The sequence below is a fragment of the Lonchura striata genome, chromosome 4, assembly GCF_050655825.1.
Source record: "Lonchura striata isolate lonStrDom1 chromosome 4, ASM5065582v1, whole genome shotgun sequence".
In the NCBI taxonomy this organism is placed as follows: Eukaryota; Metazoa; Chordata; class Aves; order Passeriformes; family Estrildidae; genus Lonchura; species Lonchura striata.
Window position 1 is genome coordinate 37528023 of NC_140706.1, and position 27316 is coordinate 37555338.

Below are 27316 nucleotides of genomic sequence, written 5' to 3' on the forward strand. Positions count from 1 at the left end.
ATGTTAGCTGGCTTTTCAGAGGAGCATGTAATAATTGTCTCCTTTATTTAGTAATATTTCATTAACACTGTATTATTACAAGTCTCTAAAGGTTTCCAACTTCGGCAATACTTGATTTTAAATTACCCATTTGTCTGCATGTTGTCAAAACAAAATACTGTGAAGCTCTGTGTGTTCTAGTATGTTCAGAGAAACAAATCTTTAAAAGTAATGATGGCTTTTTTGAGAAGATTAAACAGCACATTTTGTTAACTATAGCTGCTTCTTTACACAGCGGTGACTGTGTTGTCATAGGTAACAAGAACCTTAGTTAAGAGTTGGAACCAAGTGAAATACCACCAAGCAAAAGAGCCCTAGGATAACCTTCCAAATAAGAGATTCTTAATATCTAGGCCCTCTCAAAGAATTTCTATAAAGAAAAGGTTGTAATGAAGAGCGATACTACCAAAGAATTAAAATTAAGATAAAACAGATTTTAAAAATCACTGCCTTCAGCTTTTGAAAAACTTTTAGTACAGGATGAACAAGTACCCCTATATCCTAGCAGTCTTTTTCACTTCAAATCTCCTGAACAATCAAGTATTTTAAACCCATTTAGTGCACACTCAGTTGTGACTTCAAGAATATGTTTTCTGATAGAATTTTTCTCTCATTCTGGTGCCATGCTGTCTAATTTGAAGTATCACCTTTCATGCAGGCATTTCCAACTTCATTGATGAAAATTACTCTAGGAGAAAAAAAGGAGGAAAACATTTGAAGTATCATTAAATCATCTGTTTTCAAACTGAGCAAAAGCTGAATCCACAGCAAGAATGACAACATACAACATTCAAACCTTTCTTCCTTATATTTTTTCCCCAAACATTATATAGCAATGATTTCTTTTTTTAATATTCATGGACATACACCAGCAATTGGATTCGTAACCCATCTTGATAGAGAGTTGACAGAGTAATGACTTAGTAATAAATACCAAATTATATGCTTATTTTTCAGGAACCTTCAAAAAAGAAAAGGTTAGAATTGCCTGAAAAAGAAAAACGACAGAGAGAGCAGGTAGACAAGAGTATTCAGATTTTTCTTTATTCCCCCATAGAAATTTTAATGACATACCGTGTGGTGTGGTGTGTTGTGTAAGAATATGCAGTAGTTTGATTTCCCAGTTCCGTAACATGTTTAACCCTTACACATTGCAGATCAGTTTACCGAAGGCAGATGAAATGAGAAGATTGGAAAAAGAAAGGGTAAAATATGTTTAAAATGTGTTAAGAGTGAAGTTCAATTTTTACTTAGTGGTTCCTTGAATTTTGTTTTCCTGTATTGTTTTCTCCTTCAGATGGAACGAATAAACAGAGCCAGGGAACAAGGATGGAGGAATGTGCTTGGTTCAGGTGGAAGTGGTGTTAAGGTTGGCAGCAGATGCAGAAATGTGGTGCAGTCTGTTCTCCCCACCTTTGATTGTATGAAATGGTCTTCTCTTTTCAGAAGGATTTGCTCTTGGAGGTCAGCTCTTGAGGCTGTCCATTATTAATCTGTGGATAAGTTGAGATAGACTGTAACAGCTTCTCCCTGGCCTTTTGGAGATTATGTGCAATTTTCATTTTTAATGTTTTTTAATTTCTCTTTTCTTCTGCTAGTAATCTCTTCTCTTTCTGCTAGTAATGGTTTTCATGCACCACTTTATTTCCACACTTGCTTTTGCTACTTTTCCTGTGCTGAGTGTATGCATGAGCAGCTTCTTTGACATTCAAATTTGTTCTTGAATTTTTTTGTTCCCAGGTTTTCATATTATAGTAATGGACCTCTTTCCCAGTATTAAACACTTGTTTCTAAACATTCCTTGTTATTTAGCAATGTAAGTGTTTCTGTATATCTATAAGATGTTCAGGAGGGGGGTAAAAAATTATGAGTAAATCTAATTCTTTTTTTAATGCAGTGTGTTGTTTAGCCGTTCACTTTGTATGTTATTTAATCTGATTCCCATGAATGTTGCCTTTTCTCTATTTGTGCATGGCATAGTTTCATGGAAGCATAACTGTCCCGGAAAGTAGTCTCAAGTTAGTTGATTATAAGGGTCTAGGTACTTTCATCAGACAGAGCCAGTGCAGGAATTTATGGTGAGTCTATCTGACAATAGAAAGTGGATTGAAACACAGGGATTTATTGTGGTGGTAGTGAGTCTTATGAAAATACTGGGCATAAACATGTTCAGTAGGGTTTTTGTAATCAAGCTTTGACTGAGCAATAAAGTCAAAATGGTTAGAGGTTTTATTGCTATTCCTTGTACAAAAATGAGGAACACACAAACATCAACCACGTTTCAGCAGCTGCTTATTAAATATTTCCTTTCAAAATAGATAACATCTTTGGATAGGTGCCACATTTCATATAAGTAAAGCTTAAATATAAATACAAACTTAAGCATACCAGACTAAAAACTACAAAGTGCTAATTTATTTTTTTTTAAAAATTGAATTTCTTCCTATGTTGTCCTCCTCTCCTTCAAGATCAAACTGGCAGGCACCAATACAAGCTCCCATACAACATGATAAACATGCATCCTCACATTTGGATGAGAGCTGCATGTGTTCCTGAACACAGTGTTTCTGATTAACTCAGTTTTACTGTGAACATAGAAACTGTTCTATTGTAGGTCCAGCTGCATTGTTATCTTTATTCTCAGTTATCTAGGGAAACTGTGGCCAGTGAGTGTGTCTGTTTTCACTAAGTGTCACTGGTGTAAAAAAACATCATGGTAGGTGGAAAAATCATTGAGATATCTTCTTCAAATTGGCTAGTTGAGTACAAATCATACTGCAGGCTGCTAGCTTACCATCATTTCAGGTTTCCATATGCTATTATATTCTTACTTAATTATCTTTCTCCTTTCTCCAGCATGAAAGCAGTATATCCAGGAACTCTCTGACAGTGCAGTTGAATAGCATTGTTCAAGCTTTCCAATAACACAAGCCATATACAGCCTCTTATAAAGGCACAACAGAGTCATGCATTGCATGATTCTGTCCTTTTCTGTTTGGCTGTTTGGCTGCTTGCACCTGTTTCTGAGGAAAAGTAGAGGAAGACATGGCAAGTGTTTGGCTTTGAGTTTGTGGTTCTAGGATGAACTGTAACTGTTCTCCGGACTGTTGATGAGCGCTTGCTTCATTTAATTTGCCTGAAGAATGGTGATCATTCTCTAGTATTTCTTTAGATTTTGGAGACTGGACTCTAATAATAATAATATGTGAAACCTTGAATAGTGTCTTAGACTCTTAGACTTTTCCTTCTGTTTGTAGAAATCATAGTCTTGTATAGTTATTTTTATTCAGACCAACAATCTACCGCATATTTGTTTGAATGCTTAGATAAATCCTTGATTTAGTACTCTCATCTGGATTATGGGGAGCCATTGATGGCACTGAAAAACTGAAACTCAGAATGTGAGATAAATTCTGTTGTCAAATACAGTCTCTTCAAGAACTTCTAAACAGGCAGTCTTAAACCTGTCACATCTGTACTCACTTGTTTGAATTTATATTAAATACTTCAGACCACTCTGGAAGGTAGATTGAAACAAATTCTACTGAATTACTAGATTGAAACAAATTCCATAGATTTACTACCATGGGCTATTTGACTGCTCCCCCAGACATGAAGGAAACATTTTTATGCATGTGCTGACAACCTTAACCTTGTTTTGCCAGTCTCATATTTTCTGCATCCATCCTTGGCTATTACTGTACACAGCTGCTTAAAACATTATTTTCTTCATTATTTTCACTTGAAAATTCTGCAGGAATTCGAATGCTTTGAGAATGACAGGTATAATTTGCACAAAGCAGTGCCTTGTGGTAGGTGTTCCCCTGATCTGAACTTTCGTAGAGAAGCATCTCAAGTCTAGTGATGGAAATCAAGTGATGGATTGGGTGGCAATGAGGGTTCTCAGATAAATCTGCATTTAGTGCCATTCAGCAAACTTAAAACTATTCTTGACTGTTTCCAGATTAATGAAAAAAACGTGTTTGGCTATAAGTCACTTGTTACTACTTCAGTTGGAATTGTATACTTTTTTTGCTAAAACTTCAATTTTGGCCATGTAATATTATCTATCTCTGTTTACACTTCAATTGAATAATTTTCAGTGACTTCCAAAATGTGTGAGAGATGGCTCATGGATAACTGGACTATTTTTAAAGGAAGCTAAAATGGTGTTTTATTCTGGACTAATAAAAAAAAAAAATCTCTATCTTGTAATTCATTAAAATAGGGGCATGCCAGGGATAAAACTAGGACAAATTTAGAATCATTGTAGAATATGTTAGTATTATTACTCCACTGAAGAGGTAGAAATTGAAAGAGCCTATTAAAAGCAGTATTTGTGATTTCCACCCTACCCCTTTTGGTTTCCAGGCACCATATTATGTCGGTGGAGGTGGTGTTGGTCCTATTCCTGTGTCTTCCAGAGGACGCTATGAACACTATCATGCTATTTTTGACCAGATGCAACAGCAAAAGGAAAATGTCTTCAGAGTAGCTGAAGAGAGGGGAGCCAGATTGAGGGTGAAACTACAAGACCGAGGAGTTGTTGAAAGGTATGGCTACCGTCCATTAGAAGCTACATGTGTTCTGCTTTAGATGAAAGTAATGAAAGTTAATGTACGTATTTATCTACAGAGGAATTCCACCTGGAACACGTCCAGGAGTTCCTAAGGGACCTGCAGGTCATCACCAGTTACCCGATGTTGGTGCAGTTAGGAAAAAAGTGAAAAGATTGAAGGAAGTGTCTAAACAAGCCAATGCAAACAGGTCGGACTATGATAATCTGTGAATCTGTCCCTCCATGTTAGATTCTTGTTCTGTGTCTGGTTTCATTTAGTAGTTGAGCATGTCTCAAAATCACTTCTATTCATTGGTATTGTGCTGTCTGTCGTGTATTAGATGCTCACAGACCACAATTTTTTTAGAGCCAGTGGAGATCTTGGCTTTTACAAAAATGGAAAAAATAGTTTACTCAGCAAATGTACCTAAAGTAGATTTCAGACAAAATTGTTGGCTTAATGTGGTTGCATATAACAACATAAGCCTCCTTTGCTTCGTTCATTGTTCCACTTTTTATGTTACCTGAAAAGACTCTTCTTTCTCCCACCATCTTATTCTTCCTGTCTTCTCTGCACCTAAGTGTTTGTAGTACTGCAGAGTATCTAGAATGATCCCAGAATTGTTGGCTCCTGTTTATTGATTGGTGGAAAACTTCTAGGAGCTTTCTTCATTGAGATAGGAATGCCAGATGTTGTAATGGTGTCCAACCTCTAATTCAGTATTCAAATAGTGAATTAGAAGATCTAAGTCTAATTACTCTAAATAGGTATTTTTAAATATTAAAGGACTGTAGGCAAGTCCTGATTTTCTTTTTAATGTTTTTTCTCTTTCAAATAGCTTCTTCAAAACTTATTTGCTCTCCTTTAGATCTCATAATATTGCCCAAAGAACTGTGTTTGCAGTTGTGACTAGTAAATGGGAAAATACTATTTTCCTGGAAGTTTAGTACTGTGAACATTACTGACTAACTTTCCTAGAGGCACAAATTTTCTCCTTCATTATTTAAGTTTTTGCAGAGCCAATCATCTGTTCAATGGAGGAAGAAATAAATGGAGTTAATGTGAGAAAAAGGAAGTGGCCAAAGAAACAGTTCATTCTTACAAACTAAATTAATTCAATTTTATATTCTAATAGAATATGTATTTGCAATTATAGATTTTTTGCTATTTTAAAATTTGCAGCAATAGCATCATGCTTAAAAATGATATTACAATTCTGAAAGCTCTGAGGTATGTTTTACATTTGTTATAGTAGGTTGGACTGTTGTGAGATAATTAAATTTTTTTCCTTCCAGTACTGGGAGATATCTTTTGCCAGCTGTAGTTAAATGTATTTCCTCCTCTATTTAGTCTCAGAGCTTTGTACAAAATGCACAATCCCCAACTCTTGCCTAGATTAGGAAACAGTTTGACTCATATATTTGAAAATGGTAGTTTATATTTGTCTATATATGGATAAAGTGTTTTAAATATTTTAAAATTGAGAGAAATGATAGCAGAGTGCTGCAAATTATAAATAACACAGAGACTGGAAAGAGAAACCAATTTCTCAAATACATGAATTCAGATGCGCTCAATGAAACACTGTCCAGAAGTTTCAAAATAGGTAGAGATTGGGGTTTTTTCTGTTTATAAACTGGATTACTGTTACCTGTAAATTGAGGTGCTGTTTCTTAGCATCTTAAATGTGTTAAGAATTTGTATGTTACCTAGAAGCAATTTTATTACCATAACCAGCCTAGCTGTATTTCCATCCTGAATTTAATTCTTCCAGCTGAAGGCAAGTGTTCATGATGTTTCACTCAAAGAAAGAATTTAAATAATAAGAACTTTGTTAAAGATAGTCAATTTAGGGCATATATTGAAGAAGCTGAGAAATCTTCAAGTTGAAGTATTTTTCATTGTACCACCACTATTGTAAAGCTAAGTATATTCAGTGTCAACAATCTTGAAAAATTGTCTCAGGTGGAAGTGCAGCCCAGAAGAAATCTTGCTGAAATGTTGTAGGAAAATGAGTCACTCACCTTTTGAGTAAGAAAAAACGTTTTCATGAAATATTAATAAAATTTTGAGATAAGATGTTCCTGTCAATTTGGTTTGAGACAAATAGAACTATTTTGGTTTGGTTTTTTTTGCAAAGACCTCTTCTCCAACACTGTAATGTTCATGATATGATAGGTGACAAACTTCAGCTGCATGACAGGGCTTTGCACAGATTTCAGTATCCACCAATTGAGTTTATATGTAGTTAAAAGGTAGAGTAAAAATCTTTTAGTGAATCAGGTATGTGTACACAAACATTGGCAAGTGTTTGTTTCTTTACCAGTAACACCTGTGTGGATTGTCTTGCTTTTTCAGAGCAATGTTTGTTTTATTGTATCAAAGTGGTTTTATCTCTGTCTTCCTTTTAACAAATTGTAGCATGTGGAAAATAATTAATTTCCTTTTTGACTGGGGGATGAAGGGGCAAAATAATAAAATGCAAGTATTTTAATCAGTGTGCTAATTAATTATTAATTACTAGAGCTTCCTGTATTACAAAATTATTATTTCTTTAACTGTCTAATGAATTATTGCTATCAGCATATTCCAATTTCTTCCTGACTGTTGGCAAACTCCTAGTGGTCCTCAATTAAAGGAGGCTCAGGGAACCTTGGAAAGGCCTCATCATCCTACCATTTGTAGAATATCTTAAACCATTTCTCGGTGTTTTAGTCTTATTTTAGTATGAAACTTATCTGGGTCTACTTCTAAGGAATTTGTTAGACTCTGGTTCCTCTATGATGTTATAAATGTACTTGCAGAGTTGCAGGATGCTCAGTTATGGTAAACTAAATGTAGCCTTCTTGTCTTCTCAGGCAGGTCCCTGACCTGGGGTGAAACTTGTCAAAAAACAATCATCTGCTTATGGCTAATTCTAGGGTAGGAAAATTCCTTCACGGACCCTTTGAAAACAAACAAAAAAAATCCCCCAAGATTCCCTAAAATAATTGCCAGAACACTCTTGAGAATAATAGCACTGTAGTAATTCCTTAAGTGTTAGAAGCTCTTAGTGCAAATATAGGGCAGTCTTGAAAGGCTGTCACAGTATTGACCTTACTGATTGGCTCATGTGATGAGTTCTTGCTTGTCTCTGAAGGGAAATCTTGAAGGAATCTTCTTTTTTACAAATTATAACAGTATTGAAACAAGCTGAGACACTTCCAGAAACAATCATACCAAGATTGTGTTTTGACATTCATTTTTCTTTCAATGTCAAGGATCTGGAAGGACAACAGTACACTGTTTTGGATTTATTTTTTTAATAGTTCTTCTCACTTTTACTAAGTCTATTTTCCTCCATTTTGTGGAAGTCTGACTTGTATTTTGGCTGATAAAAGACAATTTTAAATATGTCTTGCTCATATAAAGTTACTTTTTTCCCCTGTGTGTTCTAGTTAGAATAAGTGTGGGGGTAGGACAGTGGGGGTGGTGGTGTTTACAGTGTCATATTTCAGAGATGTTCATCTTGCTGTGTTGAAATTACTCAGGCAAAAAGGATGGATAGCTGCAGATAGAGCAAAGCAAGTTGAAGAATTCTGGCAACGGAAGAGAGAAGCCATGGAAAACAAAGCTCGAGCTCAGGGACACATGGTATGAAATCTGGTCTTCCTGTCTGTATTACTGTTTCAGCATGCTTTGTGAGTCTTTGAAGTAGCATCATAAGTGAAATGTTGACTAAATATTTTCCTTAAGCGTTGAAAAAAACAGAGAGAATGGGAAATAAGTTTTCTGCATTTTGTTGCTAATTTTAATAAAACGTAACATAATAATGTACATTTCTTGTTACTTCATGCTTATTAACAAAAGAAATTATCTTTGTTTGCATGTGTCTAACTTGCTATTGTGAATTTTAGAAGATTCATTTGCATTTTTTTTCTGTTTATACTTTGGAGTATTGGTTAAAGTTAAACTTCATGTTATACAGTAGCTTGAACTGAAAATGAAGTTTGATTAAACTGATACAGATAATGGTCAGACATAGTGGTTCATGCTAGGGAAACATTCTGCTTATTAAAAAGGTATTATAAAGTCATCCATATCTGTCAATGTTGACTCTTATAAAACCTTTACTCTTTAGAAATTTAAGTAGAAGATAGTGTCATCAAATGTTCTTTATGCTTACGGTTCTAAATTCAGTATTCCTTTAGAAAGTTTGTTTAAAACATATATGTGTTTTGATAACATGGAGGGTTTTACCTTTTGAGTGCTTCTCCACACTATTCATATGCAATTGAGTGACAATATCTTTGTCAGCTGCTGAAATTGTACTGACTGTGGTGGAGTAGCAGTGAGATGAGACCAACTGCAGATTTATAGCAGCATCTCCTGAGTTATACCTGATAATCAGATTGATTTAAAGCCACCTCTTAATGTCAGGGATTATTTCACCTACTGTAAGCAATTTTTAGGTGGCTTGATTCACTGCTTTGATGAAGTATCCTTAGATTAGTATGTACGTTGTAAAATATGAGTCTTCCTCTCTAAAACAATGGTTCTGTTTTTTAAAACCTTCCAAGACCAGTAAATAATTTTGAAAAAAAATGATCAATTCTTGTCACTACCTCTTCTTGGACAAGTTGTTGGTAGTACCATGTCTTCTTAGTAGTTAGCAGTATCAGTACTGCATCCATTTTGTTCTTGACTTTGTTGGCATTGGTATGAATTTGAGATCAGTTAAGATACCCAATTATTTATGTTAATTTTTTCAGTTATTTCTAACGTGTTCAGTGAGGTTAAATGTTTCAGTCTTTGATGGGTCCCATAATAAAACAGGGAGGTTGCAGAACAGTTAAATAAGTAACTTCCAGATGTTATAACTTGAAGCCAGAGTACCAGGTCCATTTCTGGATTTGTCATTGAAAGTATAGGTTATCAACAGCTTCCTTCTATTTGTGGAGGAAAATAATTTGACTAGCTGGCAGTTGTTCTTATATAAAGATGGGACTGTTGTTTGGACAATGTTGATCTGAAAGGAGAAATCAAAAGCTAATAGTCAGCCTTTTGTCTGATGACTGGCACTAGTTTACCCAGTTTCTATAAAATGTAATTGCTGTCAATTTTAATTTTCAACTGACAATCTAAATTTGACTCAGTAGTTGAGTTGATGGTACTTTCAGAGATCTGTTTTTTAAGACAGCTGCTGACCTAATTTGCTACTTCCTATTGTAGCTTTGTGGCATTGCAAAACATGAGTCCTGATCTTTGGAAACTTAATGTAAGCAGATGAGTAAAATTAAGAACCTACAAGAAAAGAAAATCAGTTCTCAAAAATCTTGCTTCCAGTTTCTTTCTTAAGAGCAGTGATATAAATCACCATCAGTGATGGAAACAGCTAAAATAACTTCAATGCTAGAACAAAGAACAATGAAATTCCTTCAGTAGTGCCAGTAAGCTTTTGTAAAGCTCAGGACCATGTATTAAGAATAGAACCAATAACATGTATTAAAAATAGAACCAAATATTTTCTGAAAAGATTAATATGGAAAATATTCTTTTACATTTTGTATGGCTTAATGCTCAAGCTGAAACCAGCATCCATGGAGCCCTTAGGAATGTATAGAAACTACTCTTCCACAAAATTACTTTAATTTGTTCTCTGATCCCGTGGTCACTAAACCACTGAAGTGCGGTAATGTGCCATTTCCTTGAGCTATTTATTTTTCTCAATCTGAGAGATTATTTAACCACAAGCCTGAGAAAGCCAAAGCCCAGGCATTTTATAAGGCAGAAGGTCTATGACATGTATGTATGCTTGCTGTCTTTATGGTATGTTGCACTAACAAATTGAGGAGTTTTTAAAGTGTTCAGAAAATAATTGTGGTGTATCATTAGTAAAAAATTCAAGTATTCTTTATTTTAATTCAAGCAGAAAATATGAAGTTAAATGATTCTTGTACTGTTCTACACAGAACTTTCTTAAGGTCAAAATCTTTCTGTTGACAAGTCAGAGTACATCACATGAACCAGCCTGTACACTGCATGTATATTAGACATTTAGCACAGCTTGTTAGGTGTAATGAGTATATTTAAGTGCTTTTTAGATTTTTGAGTCATCATTGTTAAAAAAGCTTAATCTAAGAACATAAAAAGATTCCACTTTCTATTTTAGGCTTAACTTAGCAATGGCAGAAATCCCAACCCTGTGTCACCATTTTTATATAATCCAGATGTACAAAACTTACACCCATCAAAATTTAGGTTTTCTGACCTAAACTTTCTATAGCATGAGATAATTAGAATTGAAGGGAGAAGGCAACTATATTCTTAGAGCTCTTGTCTCTCTCTCTTTGGCTACTCAGAATTTTTAGTTACTGCTGTCATATGTTTCATGTAAGTGAAAAAGGCTTTTTGGTTAAATTCAGAACATCTGCAGATCTTTGATGGATTGGGTTTCTTATAAGTGAAGAGTTATTGGATAAAGCAGATAATTTTACTGCCCCAACCACCTTCAATTTGATACCATTAAATGGCAAACAGGGTACACTGCAAAACCTGGCAGATACCTATGGAGGCAGGTCCTTTTCTGCAAGAGGAAGGAAATCCAGAAACAAGGAGGAAGAGGTATGCTTGCTGCATGTTTGCCACTTTGCTTATCACAAAAATAGCACTATTTTGACCTTGACTGCACCCAGTTTCCTTGCATGGTTCTGTCTGTGTAACAAAATTGAAGGACTTTCTTAATTTCTAGGAAATAATTTACTGTTAATGTACTAAAGTTTGGCTGTGTTTCATTGCTTTGGTTTTTAAAATAATCAAAATAGTAGTTGCTTACATCAGTCTGTGTCAGAGAGGTTCTTGAATTTGCTACACCTAGTTATCACTATATCCTAATCCTGTGATAAATGCAACCTTTTCTAGCTTTCAGTAATGTAAAATGTAGTTATAATTAATACCTATTAACTCAAATTTTCTTTATTTTAATTACATGAGAATTTTTCTGGAGATTGGTATATGCTAGTGAAGCGATAACAATAATGTTGGGGGATGGTTCACCCATTTTCTTTATGGAATTTGATATATTTTAAGTTAGCCATCCTAGAGAGAGTTTCCATAGAGCCAAAATTTTTTTCATTTCGTTGCATTAGGAATATTTGGCAAGATTGAGACAGATCCGGCTACAAAACTTTAATGAACGTCAACAGATAAAAGCAAAACTTCGTGGAGATAAGGTTGGTTAAAAATAATCTTAAATACTTAATGGAAGTTGAGTGTGGGGTGTATTCTTTTACCCCTGGTGGAAGACTTCTGTTTTAGGCAGTTTTATATAGACATATATTTCAGACAGTATATATTATGAAAAAAACTGGAATTCTAGAGCATCAATCCTTTGTTGTATACCTCACTTTCAGAACATGCAGCAGTGATGAGGGGTAGCAAGTGACAGCCCAGCATTGTAGGCTACTTTCCTTTCAACAAGAGACACATTACTTTTTTCCTGACTTATTAAAGCTTCACATCTTTTAAAACCAATCCTCCCTGAAAAACTAAACAAATAAACAAATCCCCCACTGATCTCAGAGATGAAGCTGTGTTCATGTAGACATTGCATTTAAGCAAGGAGTTAGTGAAACTCACCCATGTTAGTAATACAGTCAGTTAAAATATTCTGACTAGGCACTCATATCAGTCAGCTTTTAAATACATGAACTGATGATAATTCCATGAAGACTTTTACTTTGCAGAATGAAGCTGCGAGTTCTGATGGACAGGACTCTAGTGAGGAAGCAGAACTGAAACGCAAGAAGATAGAAACACAGAAGGTAAGTGTGGAATGGGAAGAGATGGAAGTTACTGTTGTCAAACATGTTTTATATCTCATGAGTTTTCTTCCATTTCATTTTGCTATCAATAGTTTGTTCATGTATCCACTCCAAGGGGGATGGGGGGACGGGTGTTTAACTGTATAGAGAAAACAACTCTGTTCAGCCACTTTATCTTGGTAGTTTTAAAGCAAGCTGAGACATTGTGTAGTCTGTCCTTACAAGTCAAGTGTTTTTTCCTATCCCAGTCTTTGAAATTTATCTCTAGGGTAGCTTTAGTCCTAATGGCAATTTGGTATAACTAGGACAACATAAAGGGTAAGGAAGATGTACCTTAGACAACACCTTTATTTTAGTTAAAGAATAAAGGAAGGCAAAACTCCTTAAATGGGCTGACATGGGTTATATGTGGATTGGAACGTGCATTATATAACCCTGTGTTGAATTACATTTAAAACAGCTGCATTTCACAGAAATACGGTGTTTAATTAGAACTTTATTCCATGTGGTGGTTTTATATCAATAACTATTTCACAATACTGTACATAGCAAGTATTGCTCTTATATATTCTATAATGTTCCCCCACCATCTGCAAAGTACAGTGCAAAAACAAGTTAACCTTATAACCTACCCTGAAAACTCGAGGTGAAACAGCAAGTGAAGCTTTTTGTGTATGAGTAAGTTGGTAAAATTTAAACTGAATATTTAATATTTTTTTATTAATGCATGTATCTTCAAAGACAATTTTAAGTAGAGTTTCTAATTTTACATTAGTCTATTTAAGATTATGATATACACTAAAAATACAACCATCCAAATCAAGAACTGCAATTAAATTTTGAGGAGTTGCCATTATTTCAACATAGATAATCAGTTATTATACATGTGTGGTGATTTTATCAGTGGAGTCCTCCTTTCACGGTCTATACAGTCATATAGAAGAATATTCCTTCTTAAGATGTTCCATGAAATAGACTGCTGATGATTGTAAGTTGATTTATTTTGCTTGTTTACTGTAGGCCCATGCAAATGCTCGTGCAGCAGTTCTGAAGGAACAGTTGGAGCGAAAGAGAAAGGAAGCATATGAAAGAGAGAAAAGAGCCTGGGAAGAACATGTAAGAAAATAAATCTGTTACATGCAGTTGAAGTACGTAGGGCCATATCTTTGTATAAATAAAATCCTATACTGTGATTTTTCAAAACAAGTAGTTCTGAAATTGAAGAGAGTATCTCGTGTCAGTCAGAATTCCCTAATTAGAAGCCTAATCTTAGGTATGCTTGCAGGAAGACTTCTGAACATCATACCTAAGAATCACTAGGATCACCCAGCTCTCTTATTAAAATCGTCTGTTAATGACCAAAACGTATTTTATTTTCTTTTACTTGTGTGTGCTATGGAACAAGTCCAACTAGTAATATTATGACTAGAAAAAGCAGGATGTGAAGCTGACAAACTGACATGCAATGGGCAGTTGTCCTTGGTATGAATGTGTGGCATTATTGTCCTTTTATAAGGATTACATGAGCCTAATTGATTATACTGTGTTTAATGTGCAAAGTCTTAATCTTTGATGTAATTTTTTAAATTGCATCTATACAGCTGATTGCAAAAGGGGTAAAGAATCCTAATGTGCCTTTTCATGGGGAAGCTACAGAACACAGTCCTATGAATGGACTACAAAAGCCTGGAGCAGCTCTTTCTAAGCCACAATTTCCAGTGAAACCTGGTGTACCTGTCATCTCCATGACTTCTGCTTTGAAGGAAGTGGGTGTGGTAGGTACTTTTGTGAAGGGGGTAAAACAAATGGAAAGGAATAAATACTGACTGGAAAGAGAATGTTTAGAGAAAATGTGTAGGTTAGCTAGAAGATAAATTTTTAAGGACATTTGTTGCTTCTAATTTATTTTCTAGGGAAAAAAAATGAAAAAGAACTCAAAGCTTGGAAGCTGTTGAAACACATCTGTATGCTGAAACTGAAATTCGTGTTTTTGAGCAAAATAGCTTATGATGAGTCTTAGTTTCCATTTTGATCAGGGCAGTTATGTTTAGTTAAAGAAGACATCAACTTCCAGCATTTTCATCAGCCCCTTGAAGAGAGGAGCTAATGAGTTACTTTGTGGAAGTGAGCAGATACATTTTGAATGATAGGACTATGTTATATTAATGATTGATTGTTTACAGTGAGCTTGAATGTGTTGAATATTACTGAGAAGACAAAGCTTAGAGTTCTTCAATCTATTAGTGCTGTCTCTTCTTATTGCCTAAAAGAGCATCCTAATTTCTCTTCTGCATGCTCTCTGTCCTGATATTGTAAATACAGTTGAGTTTACCTCAACTGCTTTATGTTACAATTGTGAAACTGAGGAGATGAGTGTAACATTGTACAATTTAAATTTTTAACGCGGTGTGTTAATTGAATGCTACCTTTTGTACTTTTACCTAAACAATTTCTAAGTTTTAGTGTAGTGTGGTACTTTGTACTGTATTCAACCCTGAAGGCTGTAACTATGGGACTAAAGCAAAACTTACACTAAAGAATGTATATAAAATATAAAATGTAATACACTGAAAGGCATCAGTTGACAGCTGGAAAAATAAATAATGTTTTGGACAAATACTTAAATAATTAGCATATTATTTCCAGTTTGTCTCACAGTGATGCGAGACAGTGACTGTAACAGACTAAAAAATAGCACACAGAGCAATTGGAAATGGAGAATATGAGCCTTGTACACAGTTTATAAATTCTACATTTTTGCCTTCAATATGTATTTTGCTTATTTACATTCACTAAATTTGTCTCTTTTCCCTTCTGTTTTTTCCTTCAGAAATTATCCTTGACTCTGTGCTTGCCACTTTTTTGGTTTTCTTGTAGAGTTGCTCATTTGTAGCATAGGAATTTGGTGGCATCTTGCTGTAGAGGTCGCATCTGGCTTTATCTCTGTATGTTTCGTCCTTTAAAATCTCATTTGTCTAGTTAAATTGAGTAATTCACTTGCTGATCACTTTTAGATAGTGATTGGTTCAAAGATGGAAGGTGCCTTTGAAATTTTGTCTCTGGGACAGAATAATACAGAATAATCAAGCATTCTGTTTCAGTCTACCTGCAGCTGTCATTGGAAAGGTTTTATTATGTCTATTACTATTCTCAAGATAATTTTTTTCTGACATGTTCTTCTACTTTCTATTTCATGCTTCTGGGACTTAAAGGATGAACATGTAATAACTGCTGTCCAGGAGTCTGAGGAGGAATTTAAAAAGCCAAATTTTGCAACACAAGTATGTCAAATTATATAGTTTTATTTAGGTATCCTTTTAAGAAAGGCACTACTTTAATACATATGTTGGTCCTTCTTCCAGAGTAAGCGAGAAATTCTGAGAAGATTGAATCAAAATCTTAAATCTCAAGAAGATGAGAAAGGAAAAAAGGAGGGTAAAAATACTTCTGAATTAGCTGGATCTGATGGTAAGGAACAACAAGATGACCAGCAGCCACTTCTGGGAGATCGGAAAAAATGGGAATCTGGGGCATCTGAGTTGGTCGTTCCTCTAGCTCAGCTATCAATGGAAGATTCCCTCTCTGGAACAGAGTGTAAGTTGTGGGGTTTTTTGGGTTTTTTTGTCACCATGGTATTAGTAAATCAGTTTGCCATGTCTAGTGTGTAAAAAGTGGGTGGTTATGTATTCCCTTAAATAAGAAATAAGACACAGGCTGAGTAGTTAAACAGCCTGCAGGAGATTCAATAAATAATTTAATTCCAAAAATAAACAGTTACCTAATAAAATGTGCGGTTACTTTTTTCATGTCTTTTAAATAGGCATCAATTTAACAGGAAGAATAAAAATAATTTAAAATATATGAGAGTTTCTTACTTAACTTGAAAATTCTGTTGTGTTATCAGTAGAAAAAAAAAACAATGGAGGGTTTTTCTCAATTTATATCTGTAACTTCTGTTAAGCCTTCCTTAATTTTTTCCTTTCTTAAATCAAGACTGTTATTCCAGATTTTCTACTCCTGTCTTTCTGTTGGAACCACTTTTTCCTGGTTTTAGTATATCTTACTAAAAGTCTGTTTCACATTGTAGAAAGAAATAAGCGTTGAGAATGTGACAGACTTGCATCTTTGTATAGTCGTTCTATAGTGCTAGAATCAATAAACTTCTTTTACTCTGTTTTTCTTTGTCACTTTGTATCTTGTTTTCCTTGGAGGGAGGATTAACAGAAATAAATGTCGAAGGATAGCAAGACAAGAAACTTTCTAGTTTACCATTTCAAGTAAAGTTCAAGGCTATTCCATGCCAATATTAAACATTTCTGATACTGCTTTCTTTTGGAGTGCCTGAAAAGAGCTACTGCTGCTGTTAAGTTGCATATGACAACTGGTATTGAATAACAGTGTTATCGATTGGAACTGGCAGAAGAAAAACTCTAGATAAGCACAGTCTTTAGGCTGTCTGATTTGGGGTGAGGTGACGTGAGTTCTGGTTTTGTCACCTTTTTAGTTTTAAGTTTTATGGAGGTTGTTTGATTATTTATTATCTAGAAAATGAGTAAAAATTTCTAATTTAGAAAAGTTTTTATATTTGTGTTTGTGTCCCAACAGGTCAAACTCTGGGAGAAGTAATTAAGTTAGATATTGGTGAACCTCACAGGAAAGTCTGGGGCAAAAGCCCAACTGATTCAGTTCTGAGGATCCTAGGAGAAGCAGAGCTGCAGCTGCAAACTGACATCCTTGAGGAACAAGATGAGATAAATGGTAAGCACAGTGGGTAATTATCTGCACTCCAAGCGTAGTGTCAGTTTATCTACTGAGAAAAATTTTGAAGTAATAGAAGCATATTCTTATATTCTCTCTTGCTTTCTACTTCTGGGTGTTGCCTCAGTTCTGAATGTAAACACAAGCTGATACTGGAGGACACCAAAATATTTCAAACTCAGTGAAGTGGTAAGAAATTAACCAGAGTGTGCTGAAAGGAAAGGATCTTAATTTTGCTGGAAAGTCTTAAACTTTGCCTTTTAATAGAAACAATTCTGTTTTTTGAAAGGATGTCATCATCTGAATATTGCATTAGATGCTTCCTGTAACTTTGTTGGCAGCATGTGACTTACCATATCGGTTGATTCCACTCCTCCACCACCACCATCCTGGTCAACTCCTGCCTTTAGTTCTTTCTAAGGACAAAAGGACTTATATTTATTCCAAATATAAACTTGTACTAATGATAACGTAACATATGAAATTAAGATTTTAATACTTATAGCTTTCTTCTTTATATAGTTATACTAAAAGCATGCAATTTTTTTTCAGTTTTCTTTAAAGAAAAAAAAATTCCTAATTTATCTTATTATCCACATTGTAGTTCATTACCCAAATATGGTGAAGCACTGTTTAAATAATAGAATCATTTTCTCTTAGGTACTGCAGAGATTCTTGAGGGACATAATCAGTCTTCATCAGAGGAGAAGGAAGAGAAGGCTTTTCCTCCCATTGCAGCTCCATCTGCAGTACTAGTAGGTGTTACAAAGTCTGTCATGACTGTACCAGAAGAATCTCAAAGAACTGGACCCACCCTGGTGCAGAGCAAACCCGTTATGCTTGATGGTAACTCATTCCGTCAATAGTTCTACTTAGAATCTGTTAATTGAATACAATAAGTGAAATAACGATCTTATATATTTTTCTATCTTCCCATAAGTAATGTGCAGTTTTTTATTAACACATTTTAGGTAGGACCAGGTGATTTCTATGCCTGTATTGTTATCTGATTCAGTAATGCATTTAGTAGATTTCCAGAAACATTTTTCTGTGCCTGTAGAAAACTTTAGAGTACAAATAGAATTTTAAAGTGCTTCAAATATTTTGTTGTTAATTTGGTGGGGGTTTTGTTTGTTTGTCCCCATCAATTGTGCTGGAATCTTTTCTCCTGTATGATACCAGCATCCTTTTGATCTCTGGGAGCATGTTACTGAGGTTTTTAGAAGACATAGTTCATTGGAGCTTTAAGATACTCTTCTGGTATCAGAAAAAAAACAAAACTTTTAGCTTTGGGATGACAAAACTTTTGCTGTTTCTACAAAATTATTTAAGCTGAAGAATTTAAGTATAATCTTAAAATGTATACTCCTCCATCTTCTTGCTTGCTTGGAATTAATTTTTAATAAGGTAAATGACTATTAATTTTAGAGCCTGATGATTTGGAAGCAGAGGTACTGGAAGAAATGGAAGATAAAATGCACCCGAGTAAGGAGAATAAGGAGTTTCCTAGCACTGTTAATGAAGTATGGGTACAAGAGAAAGAGGATGCGTAAGTACTCTCTTCTGACCTCTCTCTCTCTCCAGTTCAAACAACTGAGCCTTAACTGAGTTTTTTTTTGACATGTCAGTTAAAATTACACTTAGCTAAAGCTTCATTGCTTGCTGCTGTGTTAGTTTTACTGCACTTGATGACTTCAATAGGCTAATGACCATTTTTTACATGGCATTTCCCCTTGATGTGATGTGCTATAATAGGGCACAACATGATGGAATAAATGAGGCAGCTTTGGAGAAAGAAGGGCTCAACAAGGTGCAACCACCAAAAGAAGCTCCAGCAGGTCAGTGCAAGTCTCATGTTCCATGGCTTGGCAGTGTGGAGTGCTTAAGCCATCCCTTCTCACTTCATTAACCCCAAAAGAGCAAGTTTTTATTTGCTTCTTCAGTTCTTACTTCTAAAAAAGAAATTTCTGATGGATTAGGAAGACAAATTGTGGATATTATGTTTGCCACTTCGGAGGAAAACATGTTATAAGAAAACTACACTGTGTATAGATCAACAGGACAGAGGCCCATACTGAACATCAACTTTCTGAATGTTACAGCTTTTTCACATTACTATTTAGGATGTTATGAGATCTGATTATTTACTTAATAGAAGTATTGCTTTGTTTATACACACTCAAATCAATACTGAGCTGCAGCTCAATGTTTTAAGTGGGTGCTAATCACAATCTTTTATCTCTATTACATAGAAGAATTGCTTGTTCTTGAAGGTTTGGGAAGTAACTTCAATAAAAACATTGTCAATACTGTCAAGTATCATTGGTGATATTCTTGCATCTAGTTAAGGGTGGTGTGAGCAAACTGCATGAGGTTTCCCCCTGATTGGGCAAATTATATTGAGATCACTTCAGAGATCTAGTGTAAGGTGTTAAGCAACAGGTGAAAATGGATGACACAGTATCAGACGTGGACTGGATAATGAGAAAACAGAAGGCCTGAGAACAGAACAGGCTATAGCTGAGTGTTGTATATTCTCCAAAAGTTAAAATGGGAAAATTTCACATTGTAATTGTATTTAATAGAATAATCAAAAATATTTTAATACTTTTAAAGTGCTATCTACTTTTCTCTCTAATTGTATTACAGAAATTAGTTAGGTATATTCACAGTAGTTACCTTTTCCTTAAGTATCTTGGGGTTTTAATCTGGTTAGATTTGTAACAGACTTTCTTTTACCACATCAGAAACTTGTTCCTGTGACTCTCAACAAGCTGAACCTTTATTCCAGAGGGTGATACAGCCCACAGCTGTACCAACAACCTCACCAGCTCTGTCAGCTCAGTCTTCACAGGAAGAGTCTTTTGTATCTCATTCAAGTTCCATATCACCAGCAAAAAATAAAGGCAAAAGTTCATTATTGATTGGACTTTCTACAGGACTATTTGATGCAAACGACCCAAAGGCAAGTTTAAATAACGAAAAAGAAATACTTTCGTGTTCTGTAGTATTATTCTTACTTTCTTATTGAAGTTTAATGAGTCCAGAACAGATGGCACAACTCTTTCAGCAGGTGTTTGTATTTGTCAAGCCATGGTCTGCCCTGTAGTTCAACTGCACTGTGCTCATGGTATCAGCAATTCTCATGCAGCAGTGAAAGTCTCTGGTTTCACCATTTAGCATTCTATGTTCCAGGTGTTTTTGGAGGAATTCCACTCTTTCTCTGAGACATTACTGAGGGAGTTCATAAAGACATTCCTAACTTGCCCTATCTGCTTTCTCCCTTTTGTGCAGTCTTTTAGAATTATCACTACCTTGCCATCATAAACAATCAGTGAACAAGACATCAAAGTATCTTGTAATTTCTGCCAACCAAGTGATTTTTTTCCTGTAGGATTTAATCTACTAGCGCAGCTTCTGACTGTGAAGCAGGAAACCTGAAAAACAGTGAAATCTCATTTTAAAGTATTTTGTAAACTCAAACTGTCTTCAATGTTGTTACCAAGCAGGCTTTCTATTGTCTTTGTAGATGTTGAGAACATGTTCACTCCCAGATCTTTACAAATTGTACAGAACGTTAGTTGATGTTCCCAGTGTAGCGGACATGCAGCATCAACATAACATTGAAACAGATGATACAGAAGATGAGCAAGCCAAAGAAGGACCCTCTGACTCTGAGGACATGTAAGTATATCAAGTTTATCAAGTATTTTAACAGGCATCTTAGTTCAAGAATGTTTTTGGTTAGACACTAACTGTTATACACACTATACCAGCATGGATTTTTTACCCATATTTTAAAAAATTTGTATTGAATCACCATTTACTTTAAATCTTGTTCCAGGGATTTAGAAGCTAATGGGGTACACTGCATACAGTAGCTGTCTAAATTTCCTTCCCAAAATCTATCCAAGATGTTATTCTGTCTGATGTTTGGAACTTGCATTTTGCTCAAGCAACTCGAAGTTGATTGCTATAGCTCTTCTAGAAATAAAAATTTCTTGAATATTTCCTTTCTTTCTATGTTCTGGGAATCTTGCTCACTTATCTCCTCTACTTTTTTATTAGAATGTTCTTCAAGTCCCCAGATTCTTTCAGAGGCTTCAAAATCTGACCCTGGAATTGACTATTCCCCACAGCTTTGATAGTCTGGTGTATTTAGTCTGATTAGATCTAGATCTCTTTTTTGCTTGAGAAACATTTTTATCTGGACTGAAAATTTGCCAGGGTTCTATAATAGTGCACAAATACAAAAATTTTCAAATTACCTTACTAATAAAGTTGAATTGAGGACTTAGTATCTTTTCATGAGACTGTGGGATATCTGTTTATTCCCTGTGTGTTGCATGGTACAATGGTATTAATGCTGTAGTCATATTGGACCAAGGTCACAAATAGCTGGGGGAGGAGGGTGTCTTTTTTTCTTTTTTCCAATCCAGCTAGGCAGGCTTTTCAATTTGCTGCCCACAAAAGAAATGATCTCTTTCTAGAGGGTTTCTCTTGCAAAATATTAATTATATAAACTTTATATCACATTCCTTTAGTATGTTTGGAGAGACAGATACAGATTTGCAGGAGCTCCGGGATTCAATGGAACAGTTGCTTAGGGAGCAGCCTAGTGAGGAACTGAGTGAAGAAGAGGAGTCTACTTTAAAGGCTAATGCCATGGAATGCGTAACAAATGGTACTGAGCTGGATGAAGGAGATGAAAATAACCCCAGCAGTGAAAGTGCTCTTAATGAAGAATGGCAGTCAGGTATAATTTCTGTTACACGTTTTATAAGTTATTTATTCATATTAAAAATTCAGATACAGAATAATTTTTTAGCTTTGTCAGTTTATAACAAAGTAAAGCTCTAATAATAATTTTTATACATAAGTTATAAAAAATCAGATCATATTCAGACTTTCCGAATGTTAAGGTCAACATCTAAGCAACATTCCATGTTGCAAATTAAAGTTTGGCTGTTTGTTGGGTAGTGATGGTAAGTGCCTTTTTCTCTAAATTGTCTAAAACTTGGCTTCAAGGAAGATCAAAGGCAGAATGCATTGTATGTCTTGAATAATTCATGGCTGTAAGTGTGAAAAAGAAATAGCAATTGACACGACTGGAGTATCTGGGATTCAGCTTAAATTACAGATAAGTAATTTAACAGGCAATCAAAAGGAACACGAAATTGTTCACCTTGTCCTTAGCCAAAATTAGGTATTAATGCAGTCAGACTAAAAGTGAGACAGATAAATTAATTACCTCTTTTAGCATTTTGCATTAGCTATGCACAACTTCTTGAAGTCTCATTTCTGTTTTTTTAAATTCTTGTGGAAATAGAAGTATTTTACTCTTGCTGTAAAATAAAGTGCAACTAGAAATATAGTTGTGAAAAGATACAGAAAATCAGTAACTCATCTAAAGCAAAGCTTTTGTGCAATTTTTATTGAAGAACATTTTCAACAAATCTAATAATATATTTCAATAATTATTTTAAGGTAAAATAAACTTTGTTAATGTCTTTAATTTTGTGGCAGTGCTGATGTTATACACTGATAACATGCAATACTATCTGTGTCTGTGATTCTGCTGTTGTTGCAAGTGCTAATGTTTAATGCCAGTGGCCTACCTTCTAGATATTCCATAAGACTTTCAAGTTTCCCTGTTGGGGCAGGGAGGAAGGCAGGCCAGCCTTCAAAAGGGTAACAGATAGAACTTGAGACAAAATCTGCTCAAGATGCAGATGTTAAATAGAGTATTAGAAATAACCTAATGGGTTTTTAACCTGTTTACAACTTTTCTTTTTATTTTATTAATACTTATTGATTTGACTGTTGCTACTTGAATGAAGGATGTGACTTGGTCAGGACTAGACCTTACACTAGTCATATATAAGAATTGTAAGTAGTAGAGTTCTAATACTACCTCATGAAGTCTGTGATCTACCAGGTAATAGTATTTAAAGGTTGATATTATATGCACTGAAATGTATGAAGTTTTCCCCTGGTAGACAAGTTCTCTCCAAATTTGAATGCTTATTTAAGAAGGTATTTTTTCCTGCATTTTACAGTGGAATTTTACATAGGGATTCTGTCTTGTATTTTTTAAAACATACTTTTTGTTAAATTTTACCTCATGTTTTACTATTACAAACCTATTTTCAAGGTTTCTGAAGCCTATAAGCAAAATTATCTTGATTTCTCTCCTGTATCTTATTGCACCACTTGGCATACTTAATTTGCTACACAAAGGAGATGCACTTATAAAAGAACAAGGAGAACTCTGTAGCTAAGATAATACTGGTTTTTTTCTACTTGTTCCATGGAACAAAATGCATCTTGGAGCAGAAAGCAATGGAGAATGGCAGTCAGGTATAATGGGTAACATACGTGTCCTCATTTTTTGCTAGAAGACAGCTGTTTCATTAAAGAACTCCTTTCCCTTTTGTGGCACAGTCACCAAACCCTTCACAAGTTCTACCTCAGAAATTTATAGAGTGGTAGTATGGAACTTGACCTACTTTGCTAACTAAAATTCTGCTTTAAGGCCATACCTTGTTTTCATACCTTTCCTTCAGGCTGAATACCCCTATGGCTAATTGTCAGAGTGGGGATTTAGTGGGGATAGCTGGACATGTCCCATTTGGGATTCAGAATTTTTTTCAAGAAAGGGACTATTCCTACTTTCTTGCACATTGTCAGAACATCTGCCAACATCATCCAGTGCTCCTGAGCTTACCTGTTTGGTTGCTTTTAAAGGATATTTGTTTTAGAGATTTAGAAACAACAGTAAGAGTGTAGGAGAACTGAGAGGGTTTTACTGTTGTTTTCTTTCTTTCTAGATAATAGTGATGGAGAGATTGCCAGCGAATGTGAAGAATGTGATAGTATCTTCAGCCATTTAGAAGAATTGAGATATAACCTGGAGGAGGAAATAGGCTTTGATAAATTAATTGAAGTTTATGAGAAAATAAAGGTTTGTGGAATAAGCTCAAGACTGTTCACTGTGCCAGTTCACTAATTACTTTGTGTGACTAGAGTAAAAGGTTTTTTCTATAGTCTTTTAATCTGTTTTGGCACACTAAAATATTATCAGAGAAAATGCCTGGCCAGTGAATTAAAGAGAAGAGCGTGTGGTTTAACTATGAATTGCATTTAATAGATTTGAACTGTTTATTATACCCATTTTAATTTTGGCAACATGGTTTGTTCTTTCCACTAGGCTATACTTGAAGATGAAGATGAAAATATTGATGTTTGTTCAACCATAGTTCAGTCTGTTCTTGGAAATGAACACAAGCACCTTTATGCCAAAATACTTCATCTGGTAATGGCAGATGGAGCCTACCAAGAAGGTAATCTCAATGTATCCTGGCAATTACGGCTTATGTTCTTTCTTGGTCATATACAATATAGGTTCTAATATACTTTTAAAGCATCATAATATGACAGAGTTTAGAACATGTCTGTGCTTTGCTATATTGATTTACTAAATTAATTAAAATTTCCCACAAAGGTTTTTTTTATTCCTTCAGCAAAATGTGACAAACTTTGCTGACCACTGATTTAACAGAATTTGCATGTACAGTCAACTGTAACAATAATTGGCATACAAAATCTACAATATAATTATTTAATTTCTGTAAAACAGTTTCACAGATGGGGAAAGAAAATCCAGCTCAAAACTTGCAGAATCAAAAGCAATTTTATCTTAAGAATTAATGAACTTTCAGCTAAAAAAATATTGTGCTTTCTATACAGTTACTTTTAATAAGTTGCACCATCACTCTTTTTCTGAAAATTTCTTGGAGCTCTTTATCCTATAATTAGCATTTTTCAGAAGACCTTGATGTGCATGTACCATCCATCTTATTTTGTGTCTCAGTAACACATGACAATGATTTATTTTACCTTGGAGCCCTGCCCAGCTTAGCACAGGTTTCAAGGCAGATGGATGTTGCTCCATCTTTCAGAGTCACGTTTATGAAAAACCACACAGACCACCACGAGTGAGGGAATGCTTTTGGTTTTTTCCATTTCTCTCACATCAAAGATTTAACTGCAGTTACATATTTTTACATTTCTAATGGTCAAAGTCTTCACTGGAGAGGGGAGAAATAAGAAATCTAAAATTTTAATTAGTTTTATAGAAATCAGAAGCATCACATACTGGCTTGAGAAGTATGCAATGATCACCGTTTATGCTTTTCAATTTTCAAAACAATAATATATGTATTTTCTGTACTTTTAAATTCTTTTACAAATGTGTTGCATTAATAGTGCAAGGTCAAGTAAGTGTACGGCTTTATATGACTTTTATATGTAAATATTTGGGGGGGTCTTAAAACTAGTTAGAAAAACATAATAGTTTGGGGTTTTTTTAATTCTAATCCAAATTACATTTTCCTGATTTTTTTTTTTTTCCTACTGATATAGAACTGCTAGGTAAGAACAATCATTTCCATGTTGTTTTCATGCTGTGTTAGAGAAGTATGGCAGAGAAATGTCTGAAAAATATTTTTCAGGCACAATTTCTTGATTTAATGACAGATTTGGAAAGATGCACTGTAGTAGTCCATTGTTCAAGTGTACAAAAGACTGGAAATGTAAAATAGCAAGAAAATGGTTACTGTGGTGTCACCATTTTCTTTTGCTTGCTACTCTGCTTTAAAGATAGTTTAAAACTAGTACTAAAAGGCTTAAATGAAAATTTGCTAAAATGTTGGCGTATCAATTATAAGCTGTTGTCTGAGTGAATCCTATTAAAATGAGCTGACTTTCATCTGGCAAAATGCTGATTACAAGTGGCTATTTTTATTAGATTCAGTTCTAATTATGTATTTTACAAAACTGTAGTAACATCCAAAAATTATAAGAAAAAGTAATTCTATAAATTTCAGACACTTGAATTAAAAAGTGCTAGACACTTGAATTAAAAAGTGCTATGCTAATAGGGGTGAATAGAGGACAAGTGACAGACAGAAGGATCTTCATGAGCTTGTCTCAAAAGCCTTATACTCTTCAAATAAGAAATGTTGGGAGAAAATCTCTGTTGCTCTTTCTAAGAGGATTGTTCTATTGAAGCAGGCTACTTGAGGTGCAGCTATCTTAAATTCACTAATCCAAGATGACACGATGTTCAATATTTGTGTAGCACTTTAAGGCAGCTTTGGTCATGGTCACCTCATTGGTGACGGACTTAGTGTGTTACTGCTTACTGAATTGTGGTTTCTAGATTGTTTTGTACCCCTAGCTTGACTTGTGTCTATATGTGTCTCTCCTTTTCTCACTGTCTCTCCTGCTCTTCTACTTTGTACAGGTAATGATGAATAAACCTGACTCAGGAAATTCCTTAGTGCTTACTACGTGACAGTGTCTGAAGTCCGCACAGCCCAACAACAAGTTGTAGTGGAGAATGTAATATGGTGCAGGAGAGGCAAGACTTCAAAAAAGAATGCTGATTGTATGAAAAAGAGAAACATGCCTTTTAAACTGAGATACCTGTAGAGTTCTCTTGTGTGGATTTGCATACGTGTTCCTTAAAAAACCCACACGAACCAACCAACAGCAAAAAAAAAAATCAACAAAACCCGAAAAACTCAACAAACCAAACAAAAAACCCCAAACCTGTAACATCTCAAATTTCAAAAGAAACAGAGAAAGAAATACCTCTATATATTCTGATACAAAACTGAGACCTATAATTAAAACAGAATTTCTGCCATATGAACATATAGCTGGCATGGTTGAACAGTTGGAAGTATTACTCTGTTGTAGAAGTACTCACATCTAGCTATTCACTTCCAAGTAGCTTTTCTTTACACCTACACAAAGAAATTACTTTGTTTTTATTGACCCTCATGGTTGTATTTTAATAGTATCTTCATCTAGTGGTCCAGTCCTAGCATTTCACTTTTATTGTATGTTGAAGCTGAAGGCTTCTGTCACATTTGAAATATCTTGATGGTGTTTCTTAATTAGGGCAAACTGGTACATAAGTCATCATTGAAATGTGTGGGGCGCAGGGGAGGGTTGGGATTGAAAAATCCATTTGGAGCGGGAATACTCTTTTCTCCAAAATTTTTATTCTTATTTTTCTTCTTCCCCTTTCCTATCCCCTTCCCAAAAATCCCAGTTTTTTGCCTCTCTTGAATTTTGTAATCTGGTCAA

The 27316-nt window shown here is 34.8% G+C and overlaps 1 protein-coding gene across 49 annotated transcripts in view; it reads left to right on the top strand.

Annotated features, from left to right (window-relative positions):
* Window positions 1-26774, top strand: part of NEK1 (NIMA related kinase 1) — a 42446-nt gene extending 15672 nt beyond the window's left edge. For 9 of the 49 annotated variants that reach the window (XM_021553992.4, XM_085577942.1, XM_085577959.1 and 6 more), the window contains 23 exons: window positions 997-1056; window positions 1197-1244; window positions 1337-1408; window positions 4411-4592; window positions 4675-4806; window positions 8129-8231; window positions 11118-11201; window positions 11726-11809; window positions 12308-12400; window positions 13421-13516; window positions 14002-14175; window positions 15613-15681; window positions 15763-15994; window positions 17006-17158; window positions 17819-18004; window positions 18587-18707; window positions 18914-18996; window positions 19906-20123; window positions 20688-20842; window positions 21703-21914; window positions 23989-24122; window positions 24369-24501; window positions 26466-26774. In XM_021553992.4, the coding sequence (XP_021409667.3) occupies window positions 997-1056; window positions 1197-1244; window positions 1337-1408; window positions 4411-4592; window positions 4675-4806; window positions 8129-8231; window positions 11118-11201; window positions 11726-11809; window positions 12308-12400; window positions 13421-13516; window positions 14002-14175; window positions 15613-15681; window positions 15763-15994; window positions 17006-17158; window positions 17819-18004; window positions 18587-18707; window positions 18914-18996; window positions 19906-20123; window positions 20688-20842; window positions 21703-21914; window positions 23989-24122; window positions 24369-24501; window positions 26466-26479 (2838 nt within the window). In that variant the 3' untranslated portion in view covers window positions 26480-26774. The remainder of the gene's footprint in view (window positions 1-996; window positions 1057-1196; window positions 1245-1336; window positions 1409-4410; window positions 4593-4674; window positions 4807-8128; window positions 8232-11117; window positions 11202-11725; window positions 11810-12307; window positions 12401-13420; window positions 13517-14001; window positions 14176-15612; window positions 15682-15762; window positions 15995-17005; window positions 17159-17818; window positions 18005-18586; window positions 18708-18913; window positions 18997-19905; window positions 20124-20687; window positions 20843-21702; window positions 21915-23988; window positions 24123-24368; window positions 24502-26465) is intronic. The other 40 variants (XM_085577952.1, XM_085577950.1, XM_021554556.3 and 37 more) reach the window with 22 other exon arrangements.
* Window positions 26775-27316: the final 542 nt, after the last annotated feature.